The following is a 14,450-nucleotide window of genomic DNA, read 5'->3' as shown; positions in this document are numbered from 1 at the left end:
TTAGGGTTAGGGTTAGGGTTAGGGTTAGGGTTAGGGGTTAGGGGTTAGGGGTTAGGGTTAGGGCTAGGGTTAGGGGTTAGGGTTAGGGTCTGGATTCAATCAGAGAAGATGCACCTAACCTTCAAGAAACTGGAGGACCCAGGGAGTTTACAGGTATGGTTTGGGCGGAGTGCCATCCTGGTGGAGTCAGGGTTCAGGAAGAGGTATGGGATGTGGAACAGTCAGAGAGTGTACAGACGAGAGGAATAAAATCCAGAGTGTAAAAATAAATAATGACAAAAAAAATCTATAAAGACAAAAAGTCCAACTCGCTTGTAAGATAAAAACCTTCGAATAACATCCAACCTCCCTTAGTAACCCTAAAACCAGGAAACTGCATAATAACACAATTCAGCAACGCTAATATTCAAAATCGACTGAGAAATAAAAACACACGAGGATAAACAAAACTAATGGGTCTTATGACCACCAAGCTGGGACTGCAGTAGAAAACTGTAGCAATACCATGTGCGAAACAATATGGGGGAAGCTCCATTCGCAAGAGTGACATCACGAGAAGAACAAAGAAAGGGGGCCTCGAAGTGAGTCAGTCATGCCCAGTACAAAATGAAACCCTAACTCCAGCAATGGAGAAGGGAAAGACTGAGTAGAAAAACCATGCAATTGGAACAAGAGTTAGCCAAACCATAGGAATTATCAAACCTCTCTTAATGTAAACCTTAAGTATAAAAGGCTCCACATAAATAACCATACCAGAAAAAAAAAAAAAAGAAGGGTTCAAATAACCACGTGTCTGCACGTACACCCAAATGCAGACAAACAGCTCCCCTTGTCAGACAGGAGTCAAATAATAGACGTAAGCTAAAGCCAAACACAAGCTGGGAAGTTCTGATATCTAATAACTTAGACATCAAAAAAATGAAGTCACAAGATATCACAGTGACTATATAATTATAAAGGGGCCAATTCATCAAGAATATATCACAATTGTAAGTGTGACTGCACCCAATACTGAGTCTCTCAGTTTCACAAAGCAAACACTAATAGGCATAAGGGTGTTGCACAAGTCCCGATACAATAATAGTGAGTGACCTCATCAGTGCCCTCTCTTCTCTAGGTAGTTCATCCAAACAAAAGGAGAGGGGAAACAGCCAAGTTAAACTGCCACAACTCACATGCACTGAACAGATATCTGAAGAGCTTTCCTTCCAACATATAGGAGCAAGATTTGACTCAGCACCAATAATTTTTAATAAATATGAAAAAAGGAGAATAATTTCTTGCATCCCATCAGGAAATAGCAGGATAACAGAAAGCAGTTGCAAGTAAAAACCTATTGTATGAATATACGGAAATAAAATAAAGCACTTGGAATGAACAATAAAGACTTTGAATAACAGTAGTTATTACAGAGACGAGGAAGGAAACGAAAAATGTCTGACATCAGATGAAAACTAATGTACAACAGCAGAGTGCCTGGTGTACAGCGAATACAATGAAGGTAGCAGAGAGGGTCGGCTACAGTGGTAAGCGCTTGCACAAGAAAGTAAAATTTCTCAAATGTCCTAAGGAGGCACTTTAAAGTCTCAGGAAAACACAAGAATGAGCTAAAACCCCAGGTTGTAGACAGCAAAAAAATATTAAAATCATGGCTGAAATTTGTAAAATGGATACCAATATGCAGGATCAAATAGTTCCTTGCACAGAATAAGCAGGAAAATAATGATAAATGCTGTAAACCCAAGGAAAGGACTCACATTGCCAAAGCTGGGCATGAAGGGACTGCTGGAACAGATGCCAGAGAAAAGGAAAGAAAAAGATTAATAAATTCAGAGAGGAAGTGGGATGCTAAAGGCAGACAACAGTGAAATGAGAGGATCAGAGGGAATATTTTGAAACATACATGCTCAGAACTAGGAAAGAGACCGCACGGATGAGTTTCGGGGTTTACCAAAACTAAGTCCAGAGGCTAGCGACAGCTCTAACAGACGTCCAAGCAACAAGAGAGGACCGATAATTGAAAGTATCTCTGCAAAGGAAAGCTAATGAGCAGACAGGTTCTGACCAATCCTCCCGAACACTTAACCCAAGCTAACATCTATGTTCCTCACACTATCCCATAAAATAGGAAATTAACACAACCAAACTCACACTACAGAGCCAGCATGGCCTTGATACTTCAAACAAACCAACAAAACCCCAGGGGGCTGGCACAGAGCTCAGATGATAGATGCTTACCTTGCGTGTATAATATGAGGGCCTGGTGACCACTAACGCTATGTCAACAAGGACTGCACGCTTCTAATTCCAGACTGAGGAAATGGACACAGGAAAGTAAGAAGTTCAAGACCACCATTCTCAGTTACACACAACTTTGAAGTCAACCTGGGCTATACAAAAATCTTAAAGAGAGGGAAAGAAGAAAGAAGGAAAGAAGGAAGGAAAGGAGGGAGGGAGAGTGGGAGGGAAGGAGGGAGGGAGGGAAGAAAAAGGAAGGAAGGAAACTATAGACCAATTTCCCTCATGAACATAGATGCCAAAATGCTTAGAAACTGAATTCAAGATGTATAAAAACCATGTCCTGTAACTAAGCTGACTTCTTAGCCAGGGATTTAAGAGTGGATCACTACACACAATAAATGCCAAACAGAACAATACTTAAGAACATAAATCATATGTAATCATCTCAATAAATACAGAACTGCTTGGCAAGTTTCAAAATTTCTCAAAATAAAAGCCCCGAATAAACTGAAACCAGGTGGAACATACCTCAGTGTCACAAAGTGTGTATTTATGTCAACATGTCAATTTGAGAAACACTAAGAGCATTTCCTATAAAACCCGGGACAAGATAAGGATACCCACTCTTTCCGTTTTAATTCAATATACTACTTAATGCCTAGCTATAATGATGAGAAAACATAAATAAGATAAATATATGAAAGACAAAATTTAAAATACCCTATTTTCTCATTATAGGAACATGTGCTTAAAGGACCATAAAATTACTATAAGTTCTTGTAACTTTTCATCATTTTCAGCAAATTTGTGGATTCAAAATCAACATACATAAACCAGTAAGTATTCTACACCAATAATAAACTCAATAAGAAAGAATTTAGGGGACAATTCAGTACACAATTGCTTCCGAAATGAAAAAAAAAAAGATTCCTAGGAATAAAATTAACTGAGACTTCCATAATAAAATCTTTGAAACATAGAAAGAAATTGAAGAAGAGGAAGGTGAAGATTGGTTAGAAGGAAAAGAACAAAGGTGGAATATGTATATATATTTTTTAATGTACCTGAAAATAGTAAATGTATCCTACCTCAACAAATTAAAAAGGACTGGAGAAGACATTAGAAAAAAGATATACAGTAATGACCTCATTATTGGTCATTACTGCCAATATTATGACAGCTACTGTGACCCAAAGCAGTCTAGTAATTCACTCTAAGTAACATTAAAATTTTCAACTTTTCACAAAACTAGAAAAAAAAATAATTTGTTCCCTGTACAAAATCCAAATCAAACTGGATCTAAGAACCTAATGTAAGATCTGAAACCCTAAATCTGTCAGAAGAAACAGAAGGAAAGCACTTCAGGATACAGACAAAGGCAAAGACATTCTGAAAAGGACTCTAATGGCACAGAAAGTAATAGCAAGCGTGGACCGTATACAAATTTAAAAGCTTTTTCAAATTAAATAAAAACAGTCAGGCAATGTAAGAGACAACCTACTAATCATAAAAATCCTCTTAATCCATTCAGGAAATGGATTAATAAACAGAGTACACAGTTCTCAAAGAAGGAACAGAAATAGCCAGGAAAGGTTTAAAAACTTGTTCAACATCTAACTGAAGCTCCTTTGGGGGACTCCATCTTAGCCCAGTTGAGATGAACATCAGGAAAACAGATGACAAAACAGTGCTGTCAAGATGTGGGAAGGAAGAGCCTCCTTCCTTGCTGGTGAGAATGCAAACTGGGACAGCCACGTTGGAAATCAGCATGGGGCTTCCACAAAAATGACTAAAACCAGAACTATTGAACACTCACACGGCAGCTGTGAAGCTGCCTGATGTCATCAGAGCCACCATCAACACCCCTGCACAGAACTTCTACTGCTGTAATGTGCATGGCGGCTAAGACAGGAATCTAGCCCAAGTGTCCACTAGCAGATGAATAGAGAAAATGTGACATGTATTAACACACACATACACACACACATATATACATGCATACATACACACACACAAGAGACAGACACACATATATACATGCATGCATACATACATACACACACACAGAGACAGACACACACATATTTACATGCATGCATACATACATACACACACAGACAGACACACATATATACATGCATGCATACATACACAGACAGACAGACACACACTCATATATACATGCATACGCATACATATACACAGAGACAGACACACGCATATATACATGCATTCATACATACATACATATACACAGAGATAGACACATATATACATACATGCATACATACATATACACAGAGACAGACACACGCATATATACATGAATTCATACATACATACATACATATACACAGAGATAGACACATATATACATACATGCATACATACATATACACAGAGACAGACACACACATACCTATATATACATATTATACATATTATATATGTATATTATAATATACATACATATTAGAGTTTTATTCAGCCTTAAGAAAAATAAAATTATCTCATTTGCTGGGAAACAGTACTAAGATATGCTAATCCAGATAAACTAGATTCAGAAATATAAATGCCCTCAGTTTTCTTTCATTTGTTCAATCTATATTTAGATACAAATATCCTTTATAGAAAATGCATGGATGTAGATGGGGCCACATACGGGAAGAAGAGGTTCAAAGGGAGGGAAAAGGAAACAGGACAGAATGGCATGGTAGATGTAAAACACAGAAACAAACCCCATAGAGTCTCTCTCTTTTGCAGAATCTAGATATATACATGCATGCATACATACATATGTATATGTACACACACACACATCTGCACATGTGTATTGCGAAAGCAGAAGGGAACTCTTGGGGAAGGCAGAAATGACAGGCAGAAGAGAGACAGATGAGGATAGTAGGGAAGGATAAGAAGACATACATGTGCAAAAATGTCAAGATGAAACCCATGACTTTTTCTACAGAGGACCCCGTCCCTAGTAACTCCACTTCAGGGAGATCCAATGCCCTCTTCTGGCCTCCACAGGCACCAGGTTGGTAAGTGGTACACAGCGACACATGCAGGCAAAACACCCATACAAATAAAATTTAAAAATTAGCCAGGTGTACTTTCCTCCTTTAGTCCCAGCACTCAAAAGACAGAGACAGGTGGATCTATCTCCGTGAGTTCAAGGCCAGCCTTGTTTATGTAGCTAGTTCTGGACCAACCAGGTAAAGACCTTCTCTCCCACCACTGCCCAAAATTCTTTAATGTAATCATTGAAAAACTTTCAAAAGAAGACAAAGAACAAAAGTGTTCACTAGCCTTACAACTTGTCACAAAACTGGAGAAGAAAAATGGGAAATTTACTGGATTGGCTTTGAATTCCTGGATTCCGAGTCTTCCTACAGCCTCCTAAGTAGCTGAGGTCTCCATGTCTGTGGGTCAGGGGGAGGGGGGGACAACATATAATTAATTTCCTCACCTTTTCTACAAGATGGAACCGTGATTTTCAAGAAACTCTCTGGGCGATTGTCTAAGACTTCAGAGCCTACCAGACAGTATGCTTCTGGAGACCAATTCAAGTAGATGCCTTGCCGCCAATACATTCTGTTTGGGCGTAGTGCTCTCTCTGAAAGTTTAAATAGATCCATATGCATCCACCAATTACTAACTGCTTCATTAACTAGATGGGAAAAACCTGCCACTTAAACAATAATATATATTTGTTTTGAAATGAGCATGCTTAATTATTATGAGACCTTAATTATGAGACCTTCTTCAAATGAATTCAAAATATTTCCTTAATATTTCAATTGTCTAAGTTAATTACTTTGTATACTACCTAATATACAGTACAAACTCATGATACAGAGTTTGACATGATTAATATATAAATAATCATAAGTAAGCTTTCAGTCTTTTTTTAAAAAAAATCAATTCTCATATTAGCACCATTCTTGAACTTTGAAGTGCATTTTAACTACCTTTATATTCATTGGTACCAAAAAAGACAAGCTATTTTTCAAAAACCAGTAACACTTGTGTTATCTTTTGTCCAACACCCCTCCTAATATTTCCCTGTAGTGTTATAATGCTCCTTACTTTGGAAACAAACCTTACCATATACACATAATTTTGCCCTTTCTCTAAAGTCCCTGAGAGATGGGCAGAAGAGAGGGATCAGAATTCTTCTCAAAGAAGACCAAGACCTGTTACAGTTGCTGAGTTACACATTGGTTATTTCCATATTATTCTTTGTTGATTTGTACATGTGTATGTATATGTATATATGTGTATTAGAGAGTGTATGTGTAAGGGAGTTTGTATGTATGTGTACACATATGTGAGTCTGTGTACTTGTGTGTATGTGTGTGAGTACATGGACATGTATGTATGTGTGTGAATGTTGGGGTCTCTCACCTCCACTAACCACTCTCCCTCTAAACATCATATTGTGCACCTTGCAGATGCACGGGATTGCTATTAAGAAGACCTCCCCAGATCTCCCAGAATGCAGCATCGTCAGACCGACCTACGACGTCGTCATCACCGCCCACTGTCACCGCCCACTGTCGCTCATATCAACCACTAACGTCGTCTCCGCCCACTTGCTCGGACCCGCCTTCCGGACACATCTCCGCTCATGATCGGACCGCACAGCAGAGATAGAGAGAGACAGAGAGACTCGGGGGAGGGCTAAGGGTACCAAAAAAGACAAGCTATTAATCCTTGTCTGATTAATAAGGGTCATGCTCTGATCAGCGCAAACTGCCAAGGCATTCATTTTTCCCTTTGCAGCCCATTCTCTTTTAGGATGTTTAGCTCTTCAGTACGAACCCAGTCCAAAGTGTTTTCTGCCCATGCAGATACACACAAGTGGCGCAGATACACACATGTAAATACATGTGTATGTGTGTGAATATATGTGTGTATGTGTATGAGTGTGTGAATGTGTGTGTATATGTGAGTGTGTGTACATTTATGTATGTGTGTGAATGTGTATGTGTACATGTATGAGTGGTATATACTTATATGCATATATATGAATGTGTATTCTTGTGTGTATGTATGTGTACATGTATGTATATGTATGAGTGGCATGTACTTATGTGTATGTGTGCGAGTGTGGGTACTTGTATGTATGTGTGTGAGTATGTGTACATATGGGTATATGTATGTTTTTGTGTGTACACATGTGTGACAGTGTAAGAGGGTGTGTGTGTGTGTGTTGAATGCTTAAACCAGTGGCTTCCACTAAACCCCACCTATTAAAGTGTTCCCTGTTTCTTGAGTCTTGGGAAGTAGAGTGCTCACAGCTGATGCAAATATATCTAATGTAAGAACTAAGACCTTTTCTTCCAGAAAACTGTGTAAGTTGGTGCATGCTCATGTGTTACCCACTCTTGCCTTCCAAACAGGCTAACTCTGGGAAATGACATGTTCCTCTTACCATTTCTTTCAAGTTTGTCCCAAGAGTAGCTTGAGTAAGTACATACCTCTGCCAGAAAGCATGAAGGGAGAGATTTCAAGTAATCGGTTAATCAATCTTGACCAAAATCCCATGGGAAAGTATGGCATCTCATACAGCCGGATGATGATCTCAGAGTTCTCACAGTGGGGGAGCTCTATCACTGGCCTGTGGTCAGACAAGCTGCAAAGGACAGAACCTGTCAGAAACCCACGATGGCGGCCTGAGCATGGTGGCCTAGGAACCTGGAGGTCTGAGCATGGCGGCCTCAGCGTGGTGTCTGGTGGCCTGAGTTTTCACTGCCTCAATCCCAAGGAAATAGCTACTCCAGACAATGGCGTTTTTAAAAATAGTAATTTCTTGGCCTATGATCTTCTACATCAAGAATTTGGAGGTCACTTCATCAGTTCAAATGTATGCACAGATGGAGTAGATGGATTAATAAAAAACTTTCAACAATCCTATGTGCACTAATACATTAGGACAATTAGTGCCAAGGCAGATATTAAGATTACAGGAAACTTGAATAAATACATTCAATCCTAGAAACAACTACATATCTATATTTGGAATTGGATGTATCCATTAAGGTAATTTGAACTGTTGGCACTTTAGAACATTTCCCATTTACTTCCAAGGCAATATGAGAATTCTCTACAAAATTAGAATATACCCCCCCAACACCACCACCATGATGCCCTGTTCATTTTAAACTCTCTTGGAAACTCACTTTCTCCCTTAAATTTCCCTTATACAATATAACTGCTAAATTGCCAAGTAAAGATGGATGCCCATGTGCACACACTGCTTTACCATTAATCTGTTTCAAATAATGAGTGTTAAGCCAAATAGCCATTAAATGCATTAAATCATTTATCTTTTTAAATATTAATCAACTGCAGCTTTTTTTTTCAAAATATATGTCACACATTGCCAGAAAGCTTACCAAAGCTGAAAATTAAACATTAGTGTATCTATTACAGAAAAAAAAAGTTACTTTGTCAACCAAAATAATGTAATCTGGTTAATTTCTATTGGATTTTTTAAGGTCTGTCTTACCTGCTTGGAACCAGCAGATATTCTTCCCCTATTGGCAATGCGATCTGGAATTTTTCTAATAGTTTAAAGTACTGCATCATGTAGTTCTTCGGGAATCGCTTTTTCTTTGAAAGGAACTTTTCCACATCTCTCCGGGAAATGATGCCCTTGGGATGTTTCAGACAGCCGTCCACTTTCACTGTCAAGATCTGAAAGATCCCGACTCACAATCACTGTCTAGTTAGAACAGTCAGGCAAGATCAAATTTCTGCCGCAGCCAGATAGCCTGGAATCCCACTGGGATCTTGAGTTTAGAAGCATTTGGAGAACTAAGGAGAACCCAGATCTTCTTCGTCCCAGTCCCAGCACTCATTCTATAGTCTCATCACAGGCATATCCTATATGTTCCTAGAAATTATTGTCTAAATAGTTACCTGACAGGTTGGCCATATAGATGGACGTTTCCTTGACAGGAGTCAACTTCTACCAATGGAAGAGAAAAGGGGTAGTATGACCACTCCTGGCTGCAGGCTTCCACTGAGCAAACGTGAGTTAGTACATCAGAAGAGAAGCAGGGGAAGTGCCCTCTAACAACACCTGGGGGAATTCAACACCATTGAGGCATTGGCTATTACTGTGCCAGTTAAGAATATGAAGGTGGGCCAGGCATGATGGTACACACCTTTAATCCCAGCACTCAGGAGGCAGAGGCAGACAGATTTCTGAGTTCGAGGACAGCCTGGTCTACAAAGTGAGTTCCAGGACAGCCAGGGCTATACAGAGAAACCCTGTCTCGAAAAACAAAAACAAAAAGCAAAAACAAAACAAAACAAAAGAATATGAAGTTGGCTCCAAAGGACCTAAGTCCAAATTCAGGTTCTACCACTGGCTGTAGAATCTTATAAAAGGTAATTATTATTTTTGTTGTTGTTGCAGTGAACACACACATATTTTGTTAACAACTTTAAATATCAATGGCTTCCATTCTCCAACCAAAAGACACAGGCTGACTGAATGGTTCAAGAAACAAAAGCCACCTATCTGTTGCTAAAGATAGGCACTGCCTTAGAATAAAAGAATGGACAAACATACTCCATTCCAATGGGACCAGGAAGCAATTAAGCATTGTCACCTTAATATCGGACAAAATAGACTGCAAACCAAAACCAATCAGAGGAGATAAAGAGAAACATTTCATTCTAATCAAGGAAATAGTTAGCCAAAGAAGACATTATTGTTCTAAACATTCATACATAAAACTCTGGTGCATCAAATTGCATTCACTTTTAAAAATTGGTTTAAAGACACATATTAATATCAGTACAATCATAGTAGGTGAATTCTCCAACAGACAGGTCATCTTAACGGAAAATAAACAGAAAAACACCAGAAGTAATAGACACCATAAGATAAATGGAGTTAACCTAAGTCTACAGAATATCACACCCAAACACAAAAGAATAAACATTCTATTAGCTGCACACAGAAGCATTTCTAAAATAGGTGACATTCTGGGACACAAAACAAATATTTACAAAGTTAAAAAATTGAAATAACCTCTGGTATCTTACTATAATTCAGTAAAACTCAAAATTGACAGCAAACACATCTCTAGTAACTACACAGACTAATGAAGATTAGGTAAGTCATTACTGGGACTGGAGAGATGGCTCAGTGGTTCAGAGCACTGACTGCTCTACCAGTTCAATTCCCAGCAACCACATGGTGGCTCACAACCATCTGTAATGGAATCTGATGCCTTCATCTCATGTGTCTGAAGACAGCTACACTGTACTCATATACATAAAATAAATAAATAAATCTTTAAAAAGTGATAACTCATCAAGGAGATTCTTCGCAACAGATGGAAACCATTACAGAAAACCACAGCCTACAGAAATGCGGGTTTGCGAAGCCCCGTGGGGCAGGCGACCGTGCCACCAGACAGAAGAACTGGTGAGGTAGCAGCCAGTTCAGAACCCTGATAAAACTCTCCACTAAGAACGGCAGAAGTTTGAACTAGCTCCTGACCAGACGTCCGTCCGTCCGTCCGGGAGCACGTGATCAGGACACCCCACTAAGAGGGTTGTAACAACTTGTCCTGTAGCCGAGAGCTTAGAGTTCTTCATGCTAATGAGGTGTCTGGGGTCCCTGAGTGTACCTAGGCAGCCCCCTTTATTTTGCCTCCCTGAGTGGTGTATGAGTGGTGGTCCCATACCCCAGAGGCCAGCCCCCCCCAAAAAAAAATGCAGACCCTCAAAGCCCAGTCTCCATGGATACATTAATAAATAACTCTCACAACTAAGTCTCTGGGAACATTACAGAAGAGAGGGTGGGAAGATGGTGAAAGACAAATGGAGTTCCCTAAGAGACTGTGTCTTCTAGGCACATCAGAACTTTCTCCGGAACTTCTCACCAGCACGACTGCCCAAATATTAGCTTAACAAGGAGGACACCAATTGACATGCTGAAGTGGATAGAGCGGAGCCCAGGAGACCTCCATCCTCCAGGAGAAGCGAGAAGTGAGAACTAGAGGCAGAGACAGGCTCACGAAGGGAAGCGTTCACTAATTAGTTATCCAGTATCAAAAGGTCAGCAACACACACACACACACACACACACACACACACACACACACACACACACACGTAACATTGTGCAGGCTGAGCAAAGTTTATTTAGAAATGTGTATGTATGCATTGATATATGTGTGCATACAGCAATTTTTTTTTTTAAGACCATGGATTTGGGAGAGGGTAAGGAGGGGTATATGGAAGGGTTTGGAGGGGCTAAAGGGACTGGGAAATTGTATAATTATATCATAATTTCAAAAGTAAAAGACGTAATTAAAAAAAAAGAAATAGTGGAAATAAGAAACACTTAGCATTTTCAGTTTCCAATTTTGGGAGTGGCCCTTCAAACAGTGATGAAATCTGAAATATTATCTTAATTTTATCAACTTTAAAAGACCTATAATTTCTTTTATCTACCAACCCAGATGCTTAAATTATAGTTCTTTTCGAAGAAATTATAGGCGATATCTCTGACGTATTTTACCAAGAATAATTCACCGAACCCCCTGATTGGTCGCATAGGTCTCTTTAGTAGCTCTTTACTGTACAGTTGAATGAGTTTTGCAAATATATCCCTCGGGGCACAGCATGCGTGTTCATTAGACCTTCTTCACCAGGACCACAATTACAGAAGTCATTCCTTGTGGGGGTGGGGGGGGTGGGGGGGGTTGGTCTGGCGCTGCTATGTATTCAAATGCTAACTACTGGCCCCCAGGATCTGGTTACCCCTAGGAGGAGATTCTTCCCTATAGCAGTTTGCTGTGTAAACCTTGCTCTCCCCTCCCCTGCCCCACCCCCTAGTTATTCATGACTGATTAATAAAGATGCCTTTGCCTGGGCTGGGAAGAAGAGAGGGAAGCTGAGGGAAGGTTCCTGGGCTTGGGGTCTCAGGAGGGATCATGAAGGAGCAGGGAGGAAAGGGAAGGGGTCTCTCTCTTGGAAAGCTAAGGCATGGCTATTGCTGTGAGTTCAAATCCAGGCTGGGCTACCAGTGAGTTCTAGACCAACCTGAGCTGCATAATTAGTTCTCTAGGCTGCATAATTAGTTCTCTACAGAATGAGACCCTATCTCCCTGATTCCAAATTCAGTTCAATTGGCATCCTAGAACTATACTTAAGCTAACAGAAATTCCCTGGCTTTTCACAGTAATGACTCCACAGAATCTTCAGACGCTTTTCTGTGGTCGTGGTAGGAACCTACTTTGGTTTGGTTTGGGTTTACATTTGGTCGGGTGAGTTGCTGCGCCTACTGAAACAGAGTTTTTGTTTTTGCTTTTTGTCATGGGGTATTTTGTTTGGTTGGTTTGGGGCTTTTGCCCAAACTTACGTGAACCCATTCCTTCCTCTGTAAGACAAGCCTACCTTCTAATAACATTATATATGTGTGTTAAGTAAATAGAAACTTATCAGTTTGGGGGAACATTATCCTCTTACTTCTATAGAGTTTCTGTCTGCCATGGTGCTGGACTTACAAAACAAACTGCTACATTCTTTCCAGTAGTGACAAGCGCCAACAGGCCCCAAAAAACCTGGGCGCTGTCCCGAGGCAAAAGTTCAAGGGAACTCAGTCTCCTGGAATGGTGGCATTTTGTATAACGAATGTTCCAATGTCCTTGCTTTAGTTGGGAAACAGATCCATGTGCTTTCCCTTAATACATAGACTTATCAGATTCTGGGTAGTCAGTCCTTGAGATGACCCCTGGGGTCTAGGCAGCTAGTCGCTGCCCAACAAAGGAATTTATCACTCGAGGAAGAAGGAAGTTTGTGATCTAAAAGGCACCAGGGTGGATACTTAGAACCATAGGTAGCTGAGTTACACCCATACACTAGCATTACAATGGCCTAAGGGGAAGGTGGACTATAGGATCTTTGACAAGGAGATTAAGCCCTTGCCCCCAGCTGCTGACTTTGAATTGTCTTTAGGTGAGGCTGTCTTTGATCCCAGTTGTGAACATTTTATGTTATCCCAGTTGTTTCCTGCTAGCCCTTCCAGGTTTGCATTCCTCTGTTTTTGTGTACCTACTTCCCTGTTTTCTTCTGTATAAATAGTCTGATGCTCAATTTGACAATTTGCATTCAGATACCACACTCTCTTGTGTCCGTGTCTGTTTGTCACCCCTCATTCGCCGAATCCTCGCTCACCTGCAACCAGAGACCCGTTCCCCGCAGATCAGGGACCCCAGGAGAGTCCGTCTGCGGCAACAAACCCCACAGGGTGAATGGACACTCTCCTGGATAATGTGTTCACCCACATATACTTTCTATTTGACTCCGTATTTGACATCTTCCTTTCATTACCTCTTGGATTGTCTTGAAGTTATTTTTAAATTAAAAAAAAAAAAGTATGCCTTAAATTATCAGACAGGTCAAATCAGTGCTAGATATAAGGCTACCATTTATCTCTCGCTTATATCAAGTTAGAGAAACAACAAGAAAGGAAATATAATTGTCCTTATTTAAGAGAAGACACAAAAGTTTAAAACAAGAGAAAACTGTTCACACATAGAAGAGATGTGCTCAATCCAGAGACTGTGCCCCTAAGACAGGGCACCATTTCATACACAGTCAATTCATGCCTTCTGCTGCATTTGGATAGAAATGTGGAAAACAATTTAAATATATCTACCACTAGAACAGATACATTGCAATAAACGCCAATTACACTCATGTTGAAATGATCTCTCCAGTGCCCGGGTATAGGATTTAGCCTCAACTGAGTTCCCTCTTCAAAATCACTTCCCTTTTATCTTTAAATAGATTTAAGCAGTACTATTCAAGATTGCCTAAAGAAATTCAATTAGCATTGTGGTTTAAATGGAAGAGACATATCCAATATGAAAAGAGATAATCATGTTAGAGACTTGGGGAGCCATGTGTAAAGCTGCAAATTATGTTCATAAATGAAATAATTGCCAATGAATGTAAGAGCTAGAGGTCTTGTCCCTACATTCTTCTGAGCTATGGATGAATGAAACACAGCAGTCCTTAGCTGCGGTGGCCCTATATGACCCTACACTATCTTGAAGTGCCCAGACAGAATTTTACTTGCCAAAGCTGAGATGGTACAGCTGTAGTCTAGAAAGTAGGTTGACAATATGATGCTATCAACCCTACCAAAAGACCCCCTACAATTTTTTTTTTGG

The 14,450-nt window shown here is 39.9% G+C and overlaps 1 protein-coding gene across 1 annotated transcript in view; it reads right to left on the bottom strand.

Moving 5' to 3' along the window:
* Lrrk2 (leucine rich repeat kinase 2) overlaps nt 1-14,450 on the bottom strand; it is a 142,040-nt gene that overhangs the window by 44,232 nt on the left and 83,358 nt on the right. The window contains exons 34-36 of the mRNA XM_029547872.1: nt 8,756-8,943; nt 7,725-7,879; nt 5,711-5,857 (exon numbers count right to left, since the gene is read on the bottom strand). Coding sequence (XP_029403732.1) covers nt 5,711-5,857; nt 7,725-7,879; nt 8,756-8,943 — 490 coding nt within the window. The remainder of the gene's footprint in view (nt 1-5,710; nt 5,858-7,724; nt 7,880-8,755; nt 8,944-14,450) is intronic.

This window comes from Mus pahari, chromosome 17, assembly GCF_900095145.1.
Source record: "Mus pahari chromosome 17, PAHARI_EIJ_v1.1, whole genome shotgun sequence".
NCBI classification, from domain to species: Eukaryota; Metazoa; Chordata; class Mammalia; order Rodentia; family Muridae; genus Mus; species Mus pahari.
Note: the sequence above shows the minus strand (reverse complement) of the source record. Positions and strands in the feature narration are given on the sequence as shown.